Raw genomic sequence first — 17,799 nt, 5'->3', positions numbered from 1 at the left:
GATAAAAGGCAAATGTCAGCTGAAGGATTAAATCCTCGTGGCTGTGTTGTTCCTCAGCTGTGGTTTCTCTCTTCATCTTCATCATCTGCTGTTCTCCAGCGTTACAGTCTGAACCCAGAGACTCTGTGCAGGTTTGATCGGTGGATCCATGACTGTCACACACACTCTCCTGAGCGTCAGTGTCACAGAGTAAAGTGAGTCCTGTGTGTCTCTGGATCTCTGACGATCTTAAACTACTCAATAGTGCATTAGCGCCGCCACTGGCAGTGGAGAAACACAACACCTTCATCTCTGGAGGATCAGGTCTCAGGTCTCGCTTTCTCCTCAAGTCAGTCCACACTGAGACTCACACACCGTCCAGAGCAAACACAACATTGAGAAACTAATCACAACTACACAGATATTCTAACAGTTTCTTACACTGTGTTCATCAGGGATGAATCAGGAACTGCTTCATATTCATGATTATGGGCGGAGCTCTATGACATCACTGCATGTGTGTGAAGACTTCAGTGAAAGTGAAACTGAACAGATGAACCTGAAGCTTCTTCACAACAACATTCAGAAACTCTGAAATCAACGATCAGATTTGATATTCACTCACAGGTAAGCGATGGGAATGTAAGTTCACTAGTTTAATGTCATGATGCAATATAAGAATGTTCATGTCACATATCAGAAACAGGAAGTGTGTGAACTGCAGACAGAATAAACAAAGTTTAGAGAAAATCATAACTCCATTAAACAGAAATGACACTTGGTGTTTATTTAGTAAGTTATTTATTTGAAAAATTACAGTTCCACTCATTTTCTGTGTTGTCTTTTATAAAAGATCTTATGATGGTTTTAAAATGTTGTAGTAAAAAACCTGTTACATTTGCTGTTCTGAGGCTCTCAGAGACGCATATTTAGTTTCTGTTTAGTTTCTTCAGTTTAAATAAAGTTATATAACACCTAAAACAGGGGTCTTCAACGTTTTTCTGGGCAAGGACCCATTAGGCGATAGAAACATGGAGCTGGGACCCCCGATACAAAATGTGTCAAATAGAGCTGCATATTAAGCATTATTAATAGAAACCCCTTATATTATGATTATGAATAAGTTATATTATGTTAAGACAGATGGACAATTAAACATTTACCTGAACCTCAGCTTTAAGTTTATAAAAAATCCACATTTTAATTTTACTTTCAGATGGACAGTAAATATTAAACAATTACTTGAACGTTAGTTTCAAGTTTACAAAAAACTTGTATAACATACTATATATATATGTAGATTATAGCTATAGCCTCGAAAACCCAAAAGAGCGTTCACTTTACAATCATTAAGCTGTAACTCATCTCAGTTCGCAATCTCACAGCGTTCCATCAAAATCAGTTAAGTCGTCTACACTGAATAATGGATCTCTTACTTACGAGCGAGCAGAACTCAGCACTTAATAAAAACTCTGGTGTTTTGAGCGGTGAGATAAACACCTCTGATTGGCCATTGCGTTCCAGAAATCAATAAGCATGTCTATGATTGGCTACATTTCTCAGCGCTGCCAAACACGCTGTACACTGAACATCTCACTTTCTCCAAAGCGCAAACTCAATGCAATGTTTGCCAAATCTGTTTTGCCAATAATATTATACTATTACAGTATCAACGGAGGGTGCTCTGCTTTAGTTTCAGGGTGCAAAGTCATTGAATTTGACTTTGTGATGTTATTTGTGATCAAACATTAATTGGCGGACCCCCTGCAGTACCGCTGCGAACCCCTTAAGACGGATTTAAACTTCTGTGTCGGACCTACGCCGTATCCTCTACAGCACAAGTTACGCGTTGGTTTTCATTTATACTCCTGCGTTGTGTAATTGTCAATGTGCAATTACACATGCAGACCGCTAGGAGGCAGTGTCCACAGGCATGTTGATGGTGTAACCCACAGTATCAAGGCAAAAGCCGGAGAAGAACCAGCTTGTTTACATTGTCATTGCATGCATCTCAATCAGCTCCTGGTTCAGTAGTCAGGGCACTAATCAGGACATTAGTCAATGGGCTGATCCCTGATCAGTGCCCTGACTACTGAACTAGAGCTGATTGAGACGCACCCGAAGTATCAGCAGCAGTGATGGCGGCAGATAGCAGCTTTTCTTGCGGCTTGAGTTGTTGTATCTAATACAAATTAAGCATCTCTAGTTGGTTAGTAGAGTTACATATTAGCGATCTGGCGCTGGAATGCGTTTTTGAAATCATGCGGAGCTTGTGGCGCTGTTTTCAGTATCGGTGGCTCTTGCACAGACTAGCGCTTCAACCGATTGCTGTTGCGGAGATTTCCGTTCCGTTGAAATCACAAAACGAAATGCATCCATTGGGATGTGTCCCTGTTCTTGTTATACAATCACTGATTAACATCTTTGGTTTTAATGAGAAAATAAATAAACTATACACAGCAGATCTATGTTTATATTCACTAACATAAAGAATCTGTGCACTACAAAATATTGTGTTATATAGCAGATGTAAAGATGAAACTATCATCCCATTTCTGGACACACACACTCCTATTGCAGATTTTTTTATTTATTTATTGACCTGAGGGAGGGGTTCTGGCAGACCAATCACAGAGCTTGCGGTCCGCTTAGAATTGAGGCGTTGTTACATTTTTGGAGAGGTTCGCGTCAGGGTACGTCGTAGGGTACGTGCACATCACACAGTCTTTGGTGTAGCTACGGGGTACACTCGACACAGAAGTATAAATTGGTCTTTATGGTTCGCCGACCCCCGGTTGAAGACCCATGACCTAAAATATTGTTTAGACTCAATGACCAATCGTTGTCTCTATTTTGCAAGTCAAAACGGGACAAACTAATCGAGAGATTTGTCCACTAGGTGGCGCTTCATGTTAACATTCATCATAGGAGATGCTTCCTCAGGTCATTGAAACCTTCGAGTAGATAGCATTTTAATAGCTGGCAAACATATTGTGCACTGAACTGTTATATCTGCGCCCCTTTATGATTTCTGCATGAAATGATTTTTAAATTTCCCTCGCCATGGTGGCAACTCCCAGACAGATTGTAGCCTAAAGCTTTCAGCGGCAATGTGGATTGATGTGATTGGCAGACGTGGTGCACTGCAAATTCAAACAAGAGAACCAATCAAAAGCATTAGAATAGCATTGCTTTACTAAACAGTCTTTAAATGGCAGGAGACCTCACACACATCAAAAACAGACAAAGCAACAAACTAATCTTATTCAACATATCCTAGCTTTTTACAGAAAATATTCAGATGTAACCCCTTTGTAATCATCAACATTTTCTTACGTAACTGTAATTTAATTGCGATTTTTTTCTCAGTAACTGATAACAGATTAGTTATCAGTTTTGTTTAATTTGTTTTGTAATTAAATTATGTAACTCGTAAATACGTACGTCACTAGTTACTCCCCAACATTGAGTATTTGACATGCTAAATTCATAGCCTAATTTATTCAGTGCATATAATTATCAAAATTGCCCTCTTCAGCAATGTAGATGATATATTGTCATCACTTATCTTTTCAGTCATGGCGTCCTCCAGTGGTCCAGCACTAAATGAGGAGCTCCTGTGCTCCATCTGTCTGGAAGTGTTCACTGATCCAGTCACCACTCCATGTGGACACAACTTCTGCAGAACCTGCCTGAGCAAGTGCTGGACGAACACACAGACCTGCTTCTGTCCACTCTGTAAAGACACATTCAGCAGAAGACCTGATCTCAAGATTAATACAACACTCAGAGAGGTTGTGCAACACTTTAAGGAGAAGCTCAATCTAGGAGAATCTGAGGTGTTCTGTGACTTCTGTGATGAAAGAAAGCAGAAAGCTGTGAAGACCTGCCTGATGTGTCAATGCTCTTACTGTGAGACTCATCTGGAGCCTCATCTCAGAGTCCCGCGTCTAAAGAAACACAAACTCATCAATGCTGTGGAAAATCTGGAGGATTATATTTGCCAGAAACACGAGAGACCTCTGGAGCTGTTCTGCAGAGATGATCAGACGTGTGTGTGTCTGTCCTGCACTGAAGGAGAACACAGGACTCACAACACTGTTCCTATAGAGGAGGAGAGTCGAGAGAAGAAGGTAAAGAGATTCAGACAAAGCACTTTAATATCCCATGAAATGCAGTTCCCTATCAGTCAGTCACATTCAATGTTACGTTGGACTGAACTGATGTATAGGGATCTTGCCTGAGAGCCCAATCACCTTCGAGTGGTAACAGAACAAGCCAACAAGTGAGATTTGTGTCGCAAGCCACTCCCCGCTTCCGGGTATATAAGGCAGCATGCAAACTCACACATTAAGCTTTTGCTTCAGAGCAGAGCGGACATTGTTTCACTCTGCTCTTCGATCATCATTCAGTGAGTCTACTGAACAAGAGGGAAGCTGTTCCTGTGTTGGTGTGATGGCACATTCCAGCGGAGATTGCGGTTGCTGAGTGCTTGCACGGTTAAGTGCAGCGGCTGTACCCCTGGGCGCTTCAACATCTAAAGAGCAATTTATGTAAAAGCCAACCTATTAAACATGGTTACTTAGTAAACATGCTGATGCTGCCTCTTTTTAAGGATGTCATTAAACCCGTTTGTTTCTGCATGTGGTCGTTTCCTGGCCTCGTCTGACAGCCCAAGCATGCTGAGGTAAAATTCGTTCATGAGTCATGCACTCACTGCGGGAAGATGACCATTGCGATGCTGAGATAAAGACTGAGATACCTTGAAAAAGGTGGATTCCCCTCTTCTATTCCCCGATCTGGTCTTTCTGCGCAGCAGAGAGCCATTTCGGTTAATATACAGGGTGATCTTAGGATTACAGTGGGAGCTCTCCCACTCATCTTTCACATCACAGGCTGTGGAGCTTCCGTTTGTCGATCGCTGCATCAGAAGACAGGCTTGAGTCATTGGGGGATGAAGTCATTGAGGGATGAAGATTCGAATGTGCTGCCCCCTTCGGGGAGAGTACCAATGTTGATCGAGTCCAACCTGGAGCTGACTGCCATGATTTCAGCTCCAGGTTTGACTCCACGGAAGGGGGCAGCGCAGTCGAATCTCCATCCCTCAATGACGGATGATTGGATGATGGCATCTCTGAATGATTGGTGTCTCTGGGTGGCACACAGTGAACAGCAGCTTCCCAATCCAGTCCCTTTCTTCCCGCAAGTGCACGAGGAGGTCACAACATCGTGGAAGACACCTTTTTCTGCCAGAAACCGTTCCGCTGCCTCCTCCGCTCGTACTACCCTCGATGGCGGGGTGGCCAAAGGATACATGGAGATCCCCCAGGTGGAGCGTGCAGTTGTGGTTCAGTTATATCGTCCGCGTCTTCTCTCAAGGCCTGTAAGTTCTCGGCTACATTCGCAGCCAAGGCTTACAGCACAGCTGGACAGCCCACCTCTGCCCTGCATGCTATAGCCCTCCTGCAGGTATATGAGGCCAAACACTAAAAGAGCTGCACGAGGGTAGAGCTGGTGCAGGGTTGATACAGGAGCTTTAGACTGGCGAAGGATGCAATAGAGCCGGTCCCTCTAGCCGATATGAAGTCAGGGTTTTACTTCATTGTGCCCAAGAAAGGCGGTGGGTTATCATGGATCAAGCTTCTGTTCAAGATTCCTACGCAGAAACGCATCCTCACATGCGTTTGCCACCAAGATTGGTTTGCAGCAATCAACAAGAAACACATGTACTTTCATGTGTCGATCCTAACTCAGGAGACAACCCACTGCCAGTTGTTTAACCCTCAGCATGGATGCACTGAACTCATGCTCCTCAAGGCAGCCCCTCCCTGGCGGATCCCCCTGAGGAAGGACCTGCTTTCTCATGGAAGGGGCACCATTTGGCACCCGCACCCAGACCTCTGGAATCTTCACGTGTGGTCTCTGGATGGGACACAGAGAGCTAAAGTGGCCTACCTCCAGCGGTAGTTGACACTATCACTATCTAGATCTCCCTTTATGAGGCACGCTTACACTTTGAAGTGGAGCCCCTTTGTTGCTAGTTGTCTTCTTGCAGGGAAAACCTGTGTAGATGCCCTGCAAAACAGGTTGGAGCAAAGGCTGTCTCCCTCCAATCTGAAAGTGTAAGTCTCTGGGGAAACACCGCTTAGTCGATTTAATCCTCAGCCATGTCAGTTGCATTGCTGTGTCCTATTCACACCTTGTGTTTGTACGTGGACCTCACGCAGAACTTCAGAACAGCTCTTTGTCTGCAATGGAGGCCAGTAGAAGAAAAAGGCTGTCTCCAAATCGAGGTTGGCCCACTTGAAAGTAGATACCATTGCTTGGCTTACTAATCCCAAGGCGAGCCGTGCCCCCTTGGAGTGAGAGCTCACTCTGCTCAGAGTGTTGCTTCCTCCTGGGCATTGGCGCATGGCACCTCTCTGGCAGACATATGTAGAGCTGAGTGCTGGGCAACACCTAACACATTCACGAGATTCTACAGTCTCAGAGTGGGGCCAGTTTCTTCCTGTGTGTTGGTACAAACAGGTAATATGCTGGGTAGGCTGGCTCGGTCTCTCTTGCTGCGCCATTCCCCTCTGAGGACGGGATACGAGTGCCTATTCTGCTCCTCAGGTGAGTTCCCCAATTGTTAAACCCTGGTGGAGTTCCTCCAGCATCCTCGCCAGTCAGATGCTGATGCCAGGTCTAGTACTTCTGTGTATGCCAGGTTGGTCGGCCCCTGTACTAGACTAGATGCCTACATGTTGTGATTACTTTCCTAGGTTATCCTCTGCCAACTCTGTGACAGTATTGACTCCACCCCTGAACAAAGCGGGTTCTACCATAGAGATCTTTCATATGTAGCACTGGCCAAATCGACAGTCTATATGTTTAACTCCACATATTATCTCCCTACGGGCAGGATGTGGTTTCCGTAGTATTCCTCTCTGGTTGGAATAGGCACACTTTCCCAGTGTTATCAAGTAGTCTCACTGTATAGGGTCAGAAGGAACACAAGTGATCGGCATTCTCCATGCAAAGCCATGTCCTTTCTTCCACCCCAACAGGTGCAGGGGGAATAGGCGGCTTACTCAGGGCAGTTGTTGTAACACTTTCCAAAGGGATCCCAATACATCAGTTCAGACCATCATAACATTAAACTTGAATGACTGATAGGGAACTCTAGGTTACTAATGTAACGTTGCGTCCCATCACCTCAACTCCTGTATCTCCGCTGAAACGGCAGGGAGTCCGTCTCGACTCCTCAGCAGAAAACTTAATGTGAGAGTTTGCCTTATACAGTATACCCAGAAGCGGGGAAGGGCTTGTGATGCAAATCTAACTTGCCAATGTGCATTGGCTTGTTCTGTTACCACTGAAAGTTGAGATCCCATTATGTCAGTTCAGTCCGATGTAACGTCTCCATTCCCTCCTTCAGGGAATAGGGGTTACATTAGTAACCTAAATGTTTTCTTTCCTGTGTCTTGACATTGACATGTAAGACTGTCAGAAGATGGAAAGATATATTCAGTGATAAATGCGTCTGTGTTTTTCTCTGTATGTAGAATCAGCTGGTTCAGACACAGACAGACGTTTATCAGACGATCCAGGACAGAATGAAAAAGATTCAAGAGATCAAACACTCAGTAGAGATGAGAAAGGTTTGTGCTTCGATCAACCCAAGTTCATATCCGGACTTATGGTCACTTCCGATTTCACTTTCTGTTCACTCTCCAACTATCCTATCAAAAAATACATCTACAAAAAATGTTATGCGTCATAATATTTCAATCTAATTAATAAAGGTGTTGAATAAGTTGAGAGTTCTACCATCTTTTAGTAATCTTGGTTTATTGCACTTGAGTTGTATGCAGTTCTATTGGAGTGCTTTGACAGCTCGTCCTCAAGAGCAGCATGAACATTTGTTTTGTGTTACACTGAAAATCACACATTTTAACTCTTTCCCCGCCATTGACGGAAATGTACGGCTTTCTGCTATTCTACATCATCTGAAAGAGCTGAGAACTGAATCTCCTGATCAAAACACAGGTGAAGAAGAACCAGAAACAAGTGATTGCATATGTAAGCATATGCATATGTAAAATAATGCAATCAACATAAAAGGTCCTGTTCTTCGTGATCCCATTTTTCAAACTTTAGTTAGTGTGTAATGTTGCTGTTAGAGCATAAATAATGCCTGTAAAATTATAAAGCTCAAAGTTCAATGCCAAGCGAGATATTTTATTTAACAGAAGTTCCCTTTCAAAGCCTACAGTGAACGGCCGGTTTGTTCTACATCCCTGTACTTCCTGCTTTAATGACGTCAGTAGAACAGTTTGTCGACTAACCTCCGCCCACAAGAGTATGCGAAAAAGGGGGCGTGGTCTTGTTGCTCCCTCGTGGAGAAGAGGAAGTGTTGCGTTCGGTTGCGTTCGGTTGCGTTTGTATAGTGAGTTTGTCGCCATGTTGTCGAGACGCTGTTATTTTCATCCCGGAGTCAAATCACCTTTCTTTGGCCAGGGACGCTGTAGTTTGAGTGTATGCATCTCCCCGTTATGGTAAGAGGCGTGACCTTTCCGGGCAACGTGCGCTAAGCTGCTGTCCAATCACAACACGGGAACCGCTGGCCCAATCAGAACTCGTTACGTATTTCTGAAGGAGGGACTTCATAGAACAGGGAAATCTTTCAAGACATTTTGAGGACAGTGAAAACAGCGGTATACAGATAAGTAAATTGTGTGAAAAATACTGTGTTTTTATACACGCGAAACATGAACACGTGTTATATTGCACACCCCTTCCCCTCTGGCTCTCAGCGAAGGCGGTCGCATTCTCTCCTCTCTCCTCTCGTCTCCTTACTCCCTCCTCTCCTGCTTGCTTGTCTCGTCTCGTCTAGTCTACTGTCTTAAACTTTGGGAGACTCTCCACGCACTGCTCTCGAACTAAAAATTATGGATTTGATCAACTGGTCTCTCAACGCAATTGACACCATCTTCTCGACGAGAAGCTTGGGTTCGGGGGAACCTGACTGCCCTGCCGGAACGTTTGCTGCTGGCTACACGATGGACGCGTGGGAGAGGTGGCATGTTGTGTGTCTAGCGGCACTTTCCGTAGAGGACATTGAAGACATCTACCTATTCGGATTCATGGTAACAGGGTTTCTGCTGATTGGATCAGGCATTGCCCTGGGATATCGAAAAATTCAGAAAGCGGTGACAGCTGTTCAAAGCTCCACAAGGCTGCCCGTCATGATTGAAGCAGTGGGCAGAGCGGTCATCTCCCAAACTGGGACTACTAACCGCAACATGGATAACATCATGGAGTTGCAACGCAAGATGGATATCATCACGGAAAAGCTCACTGCTCTGCAAAATGGTTTCAGAGACCAGAACGAACTAAGAGAGTAGTCATAAATTGTGGCTACTTGCTCCCAGACCAAACAAATTCCAATCTTATCTGCTTTCGGCTCCCTCAACCAGCACGGCCTTGGCCAAGGCCGCTGCTGAGACAACAACTCCTCCAGAAGAGCACTGCAGGAAGACGCTCTTGCATTCATCCCCCAATCACCTGCTGACTCGGACTGGGATCTGATCAAGGTTGTCTCCATAACAACGGGAGCACCGAGATTAGGGTGCCAGGCGTGACTCTCCAGGCCTACACAAACATGCACATGAACTTTACAGACACACACACACTTATGCACACACCCATCTCTCACCTTCGCCGCTTTGTACCCCCAGTCTGACAAGCGGGTCTGTGACCACCTCCTGAGATGGCTGCTGGACCGGGACGCCTGGCTGTGCTGGGACACCTCAACCCCCACAATTCCTCTCCCCTGTTGCAAGTCGTGTTTCATGTCGTAATGTGTGCTCATGTTGCTGAGATGTTTTTTTACTGTTCTCAAACTGTGCTCCCGTAGGAGCATAGTCTGGGGGTTGTTTTTTTTTCATCTCCTCACCCCTACCTACCTATCCTCATGTTATGCTGTATTTTCTGTCCAACTTAAGATGGCGCCGCAAATGGCGACTCGGTGTGACTCGCACAACACCAAATACATTTCACTGCCAGCTGTATACTTGTATATAACTGTGTATGTGACAAATAAAAACTCTTTGACTCTTTGACTTTGACACTGTAAACACAATCAAAGCTTAAAAAAAACAGGAAAAACGGGACCTTTAAACAGAATATAAATCAAAACTGCCCATGTTACCCTAATGAAATGTCGACCCAGGACGAGCTATTGGACTATAAAGCTTTGGGGGAGTTGATGAGCTCGTATGTTTTGACCATCTTTCTAATTCTGATCCAAAAATGCATTTTGCTCAAAATATTGTTTTTTTTATTAAACTTACCCAGTTGATAAAAAAGAATACATTAAGATAGAATTAAACTCTATTCTGGGGAGCATGGAAATTTGTGAAAATTATCAAAAATGCTGGCAGTGATTGGCAACTTTTTAAAAAATTGCTGGTGGGGAAAGAGTTGAGTAAGAGGCGAAGAGTAAGAGTTTAATTGATGATGAGAGAAGTTTCATTTTGTGGTGAAGTATTCCTTTAAATAATATGTGAATACATAATCGATTAACAAATGGAACATCGTTTAACTGTTGTCATTCATCAGAGAAACACAGAGAAAGAGAAATCCTCCAGTGTTGAGCTCTTCACTGATCTGATCCGCTCCATTGAGAGATGTCAGTCTGAGCAGCTGAAGATGATGGAGGAACAGCAGAAAGCAGCAGAGAAACAGGCTGAAGATCTCATTAAAGAGCTGGAGCAAGACAACACTGAGCTGAAGAGAAGAAACACTGAGCTGGAGCAGCTCTCACACACTGACGATCATCTCAAACTCCTACAGGTCAGTCAACATCTGTCTCATCAGCCATCAAGTACAATATTACAGGACAAACCAGAGGTGGGGGTCTTGAGTCACATGATCATATTCTGTTTTTGCTCTATTTCTCCAATGACAATAGTTCCAAACAAGCCACAGCAAAAGAGGTGCACCGAAATTTTTGAAATGTTCATCAGAAAATTAAGAGCTTGGGGTCTCAGATTCCTTGGGTCATGCCGAAAGCGTCAATACTGACTGTTTTTAACACTTTGACATATCGAATTTGGTAGGATTCATTGTCAGCATGTCCTGAAGGAAACTGAGAAGTTTGAACACAGAGCCACCTAGTGTCCCAGAGATATAAGGTTTTTCATAAAAAGGTTATTTCAGCTTTACAGTTTCTTTAAGAATGAAAATCAACAAAGACTTTTTGCTTTCCTGTTCAAACCCACTCTTTCTTTCCACCATTTGTAATTCCTAAAGTCACAAGAGGTGCTGATACTGATCAAGGCTTGACGGTCACAGCTTTGGCTGTAAGACATTGTAAAACAAAGGCTCTGACCATTTTATCATGCTTTAGAAATCATACAGAACAGAAAGAAGCAGTAATAACTAGGGCTGGGTAAAAAATATTGATTTCTCAATTTTAATAAATTCTTACTTTTATAAAACAATATCGATTTTTAAATCCAAAGAATCAATTACTCATCCTGTTTTCAGTTAATGAATGAAATAATCATTGTAGCACGCCTCCAATCCAATAAATTCTTTGTGCTTTATTACTATTGATGTGAAACAAAGTCTCAGATTGCGTCTATTTTTTTTAACGAAATTCAAAAACATAAATACAGTTTTGGCGCTGTGGCGTGAGATCGCTCTGCCGCTCAGCTCAAGAGGAAACGCGGAGCAAACTTGAACAGATCTTCTCTTCCGCCTTAATACCAGTAACAGCGCAAAATATTTATAATAAACATGAATGAGCTTCTGAAAGTGTGTTAAAAGATACAGGACAACTTACCGAAATCGTATCATGTGTAACCAAGGGCGACCACTTTCCTGACCAAAAAACACGAATCTCACAAAAATAACTTATTTTATTTATACAAAATTAATTATAACAAAATGAATTTAATCAACACAGAAAAATACAACATATAACAAAAAGTTAAATTCCCCCTTCAAAGATGTCAATGACCAACCAACCTTCCATAAACCCCAACACAATCCCAGCTTAAATCACACATAATTCGAAATAAAGAGAAAAACGAATTACATAAGTGTTCCCAAAAATCATATTACACCAAAGGAAAACCACTCAAAAGAAACTATAAATCAAACCAGGAAAACGTACACTCCACGGCAACCATAAATCTCATGCAAATGAATTAATGTGGTTTCAAAGCATCCATACGGTAGTATGGGTAAAAAGGTTGGCTGGCAATACGAGGCTGGGAAATGGCATACAAACAAAAACAAATAAAAGACAACAGAAAAAAAGAGCACCTCACTAGCCAGTCCAGTTCAGTACAAACATAATTTCTCACTGCGCTGGAGGCAAACAGCGCGCACATATGGGGACTGGCTAGCTGAGGAAAATAAAACAAAAACAAACACAGGAGGAACAGCGATCAACTAATTTAATTTAACAATATTTAATAAGTGACAAAACAAATCGAGGTTCACTTCAGCCTACCTGCTCACCCAGACCGCATCCGCGCAAAACCCGGAAGTGCTGCCAGACCACACGCGTCCACACAACAAATCGGACCCCGTCTCTAGATCTCCCTTCAGGTGCCTACTTAAAAACCCTCTCCCTACCTGGCCACGCCCATTAATTACATCAGTAACCACCTCACCGGCTACACATGTCACATAGAATCGCTCAATCAGTTTTTCAACGGCCATCTCTTCCATACTTTGAGCTTCAAAACTGCTCATCAGAATCCTATGGGTGACGTCACGGACACCTACGTCCATATTGTTTTACAGTCTATGGTTTCAACCACAGAAAGATGCAAGTAAAACGGCTTGTAAACAATGTCATGTAACATCACATTTACCTCAGAAAAACCATATCCAGTGTCCATAAACTCGTTAGTCAGCTAGAAAAATTAACTCTAGAGATTATATGCACCACATTACATAGGATATTCATTGTCATTTTTAATGTTCTTCAATATTTAATGCATGTATGTACGAATAAATCTGGCAAGTTGTTTTTATGACAGCCACTATTTAAATATTTACATTTCAAAAAACGAATTGGAGTAGAATTATGATTATGTAATTGTTAAGATAATATTATAACTTAAGTTAATTTTTACCTTCAATATTAGTAGGCTAATGTACTCAAGGTCAATCAGCTGACTCCCATAGTTTACAACATTAGTTCAGAAATTTGTTTTCCTTGAGAAAATGTTCCATGTTTTGTGCCTGATACATTTCCAAAATAATCGATATTGAATTGGATCGAAACGAATCGAAAATCGAATCGAATCGAAAGCTTGTGAATCTAAATCGAATTGAATTGTGAAATTTGTGTCAACACCCAGCCCTAGTAATAAAATCACAATAGGTAAATGAGTTAAGGCAAGATGTTTATGCGCTGGTCAATTTACAGATTTTGGGCTTTTTATAACGTGTCGTTTCACACTAGTGGAAAGAAAACATCCAAAATACACGTTTATGTGTTTATTTTAGTGAACTTATCTATTAGTTTCTGTAGATTGAAATTGCAATACATATCTTTAAAGGCCATGACAGTTTCTCTTAAGCAGTGATTTTATGTAATACTTTTATTTCAGTTATTCAGTTATTTTAGTACATCAAGTTACACTAAATAAAAATGAAAAATGTTGTTGAGAGTATTTTCTGATTTAAAAAAAGAGAAATCCAGAATCCCCTCAGTAAAAACCTTTAACTCTAATGTCAACAAAGTCAAACAAGAACTTTGAATCTGACTTTATCCAACGTTCAGATGTCAGTTCTGAATATTTAATCTAATCAGTGCATATTTAATTGGACAATGCCTCATTTATTTAAATATTTCAGAAATTAGATATTTTACCCTTTTCACCTGCGGTGTCTTGCCTCAGCAGCTCCTGCATTAAACATATATATACATATATATGACATAATCTAAACATAATCTTTTAGATTTAATCTAAATACCTAATCTAATTCTCTCTCTCTCTCTCTCTCTCTCTCTCTCTCTCTCTCTCTCTCTCTCTCTCTCTCTCTCTCTCTCTCTCTCTCTCTCTCTCTCTCTCTCTCTCTCTCTCTCTCTCTCTCTCTCTCTCTCTCTCTCTCTCTCTCTCTCTCTCTCTCTCTCTCTCTCTCTCTCTCTCTCTCTCTCTCTCTCTCTCTCTCTGTACAGTCGTCCACACAGCAAGAACTGGACTGAGATCAGGATTGACTCTGATGTGAATCTGAAGTCTCTGATTTCAGCTCTGACTGAACTGAAGAAAACTCTAGATGGGACTCTACATGAAAAACTCAGTCAAACTGGTATGTGCATATCATACAGTGTATATATATATTTTGCTATTAACTATCTAGGAAAAAAACAATTTCAAGGAAAATTATGGATTAAATAACATTTTCGCATCAGTGACCTGTGAATTATTTTATCTCTGTCTGCAAAAGATCACACTGTACATAAATATAATCACAACATAACTTCAACCTGTCATGTTAGCATTAGACTGGTGTGATAAAATCACTTACTAAACCCAGTGTATGTAAAGTTTAAATTTAACTCACGTCATAATCAGTTAAAACACTATGACTTTAACTTACTTTAGAGACATGTAAGCAACATGATGTAACTATCCGTGTACAAACACTAACACATCAGCAGAACTCACTACACACCACTGATGCTGCCAATAGAGAGAAACTCACAGTTAACCTGAAATTATTCATATTAATAATTCATCATTATATTGTCATCTGTGTTCACAGGGTTGACGTGGGCTCAGACGTTTGCAGGTACAGTGTGACTGACACAATACACTCACAATACTGTTAATAATCTGTATTATATACAGGGTTGCTCATAACTGGTACAAATAAACGATGCTCAGCAGAAAACGTGAAGCGCTTTTGCACATGTTTACTTAAGGATTTGGATATCTAATTATGATAATAACAATTTACATTCAATATCTATCTAAATATTAACATGTTATTGTATTGTTGCTATATAAGCTATAGTATGAAGTAACTAGTAACTACGAGTAGTTTTTTTATTGGATACTTTTTTACTCTTACTCAAGTTACTATTCAGATTAGTACTTTAACTTGAGTACAGTTTTTGGATTCTCACCTCTGTCTGCGCATCTCTGTGTGAATGAATGGCAGACATGCGGTTTCATTTACCACACACACACTCACACTCACACTCACACTCACACTCACACTCACACTCACACTCACACACACACACACACACACACACACACAACACACACACACACACACACCACACACACACACACACACACACACACACACACACACACACACACACACAGTGTTGTCAGCCTCTGAAGCCTCACTATATGAGGACATGAACACATGAACTTCATCTCCAGAGCCGCTCTGAGAGTCACTTCATGAGCATTTCACAGTTTCATTTGAGAGAAACTACCGTCACATAAACACACAGAAACAGAAACGTCTTCACCGCCAAAATAAGTTTGGTTGAATTTAGAAACGTCTCAATGTAATAATAATACTAACACTAATAATAACGCATTATTATTAATAATAATTTTTTAAGGAATAATCACAATTTTCATTCCATGTTTTAATTTGAACAGTAAAGCTCATTGTGCAGAACAGATTGTTTAATTTCACATGATCAAAAGATCAATTAAAAGACAAATCTTCATTTGATTACAAGAAAATACATAAAGAATTTGTGGATAAAAAACATTTCATTGAAATGTATGTTTTTATGAATTAGACATGCTTTTTGATTATTAAAATTTAATTAAACCATCCAGAAATATTAAAACAGAAAAACATAATTTGGTCAAAATGAGGCAGAATTTGAAAAAAAAAACATGTTTGTTCTGAAGTTGATTGATAATGTCTGATCTCTCTCAGTGGATGTGACTCTGGATCCTGATACAGCGAGTCCACATCTCATCCTGTCTGATGATGGACAACAAGTCAGTGCTGGAGACATTAAGCGGAACGTCCCAGAAAACCCAAAGAGATTTGATAAGAGTCTTTGTGTTCTGGCAAAGCAGGGATTCAGTTCAGGGAGATTTTACTATGAGGTGCAGGTGAAGGGAAAGACTGAGTGGGATTTAGGAGTGGCCAGAGAATCCATTAACAGGAAGAAGATAAACACACTGACTCCTGATGATGGATTCTGGACTGTGATTCTGAGGAATGAGAATGAATATTCAGCTAGTGAACGTTCATCTGTCTCTTTATCTCTGAGAGTGAAACCTGAGAAGGTGGGTGTGTTTGTGGATTATGAGGAGGGTCTGGTCTCTTTTTATGATGTGGAGTCCAGATCTCATCTCTACTCTTTCACTGGTCAGACTTTCACTGACAAACTCTATCCATTTTTCAGCCCATGCCTTAATGATGAAGGTAAAAACTCAAACCCTCTGATCATCTCACCTTTACTGGATTAGAATATGTGAATAAAAACCAAAAGGAAATTTGCACAAATCAAGTAGATTTTAACTACAATTATAAAGAAATGAATATGTGATGGACAAAATGTGTACAAGTGCAAAAATAAACTGTATATTCAGGCCCTTAAAATAATCAGTCACTGATAAAACATCAAATATAATGAAACATTTGTGAGTTATATGTTTTGTGGAATAAATTAATATTTCATCACTACATTTGAACGGTCAATTTGTTACAAGTCTATATTTTCTAATCAACACAAAGATTTGTTTGCTTTTCTCTTTCATTTATACTTTGCTGTAACTTTTCAAATCTACAATGAAATTCTACATAATATGCTACATTTCCAAACTTTCCAGAGTGTTTCTATTGTTATTCTGTGATGACATTTCTGAAGTCATTTTCTCTCTTTTCTCTCCAGCTGTTAATATTGAATGTCTTGTGAAATGTTGAGGTTTTTGGTTTATATTGTAATAACTGCAGCATCTGAATAAAGACAAGTGTTGAATTCTATAACTGATATTGATTATAATCTAAACAGATAATTATTATATAAACACATTAGAGAATGAAAGTTCATGAACATCTGCTCACATTAACATTACAACAGACAGACAGGATAAGAATAAAACAAATATTGTTGAATAATCGTTTTTTATCCAACAATAAAGATTGTGAATGAAAACACTAATATTGTCATTCAGTGTAGATGACTCTTCAATCTAGTGCATATTCTTCTAGAGAAGCGAGAGCATTAGAAGCTTCACAATGACAGTGTTTTTGCCTTTGGTTTGAGCTCAATATCAGTGAATGCGTGCACCTGAGTGAGCTGACGGCAGTCCATCGATGCCAGGAGCTTCTGAGAGCCGGAGACGGTGGGAACAAACTTCTCCATCAGTGTAACCGTCGCAAGCTTCTCCACATCACTGACACACAGAAAGACAATATCAACTCTCTGGAAGATGTTCACTCTTTAAATATCATATTTAATGCAGTACAAGCTATGTTTCTGAACCAATCTAAAGTGCAGGAACACGTCACAGCTGAAATTAAACTGCTGTTAAACACTGAAAGTCTTACCCATACGGGATCTTCCTGACGCTCTGCATTCCCAATCCCTCTATACGGAACAAAACGTTCCTCAACACTTGTGACAGCGGGTTCAGGAACGGGATCTGGACTGTCAACTCTTTCCCCAGCACAGCGTCCTCTAGAGGCTGAAACAGCACAAACACAATCAATGATGGAGAGTTTCTTTATGATGAACTGAATCCAAATACGACGCCTTTAGATGTTTCACCAGTTATAACTTTTAACGTTAATGTGCCATTTCTATTTTATTTAACC

The 17,799-nt window shown here is 40.9% G+C and overlaps 1 protein-coding gene across 1 annotated transcript; it reads left to right on the top strand.

Moving 5' to 3' along the window:
• Positions 1–514: 514 nt before the first annotated feature.
• Positions 515–16,448, top strand: LOC307118005 (E3 ubiquitin-protein ligase TRIM39-like; the record flags this gene model as incomplete). The annotated part of the gene is made up of 7 exons (XM_079803298.1): positions 515–606; positions 3,556–4,112; positions 7,527–7,622; positions 10,585–10,849; positions 14,242–14,301; positions 14,758–14,784; positions 15,907–16,448. The coding sequence occupies exons 2-7, from the start codon at positions 3,558–3,560 to the stop codon at positions 16,446–16,448; spliced, it is 1,545 nt and encodes a 514-aa protein (XP_079659424.1). The 5' UTR covers positions 515–606; positions 3,556–3,557.
• Positions 16,449–17,799: the final 1,351 nt, after the last annotated feature.

The sequence above is a fragment of the Gobio gobio genome (assembly GCF_949357685.1).
Source record: "Gobio gobio genome assembly, chromosome: 21".
Classification (NCBI taxonomy): Eukaryota; Metazoa; Chordata; class Actinopteri; order Cypriniformes; family Gobionidae; genus Gobio; species Gobio gobio.
Note: the sequence above shows the minus strand (reverse complement) of the source record. Positions and strands in the feature narration are given on the sequence as shown.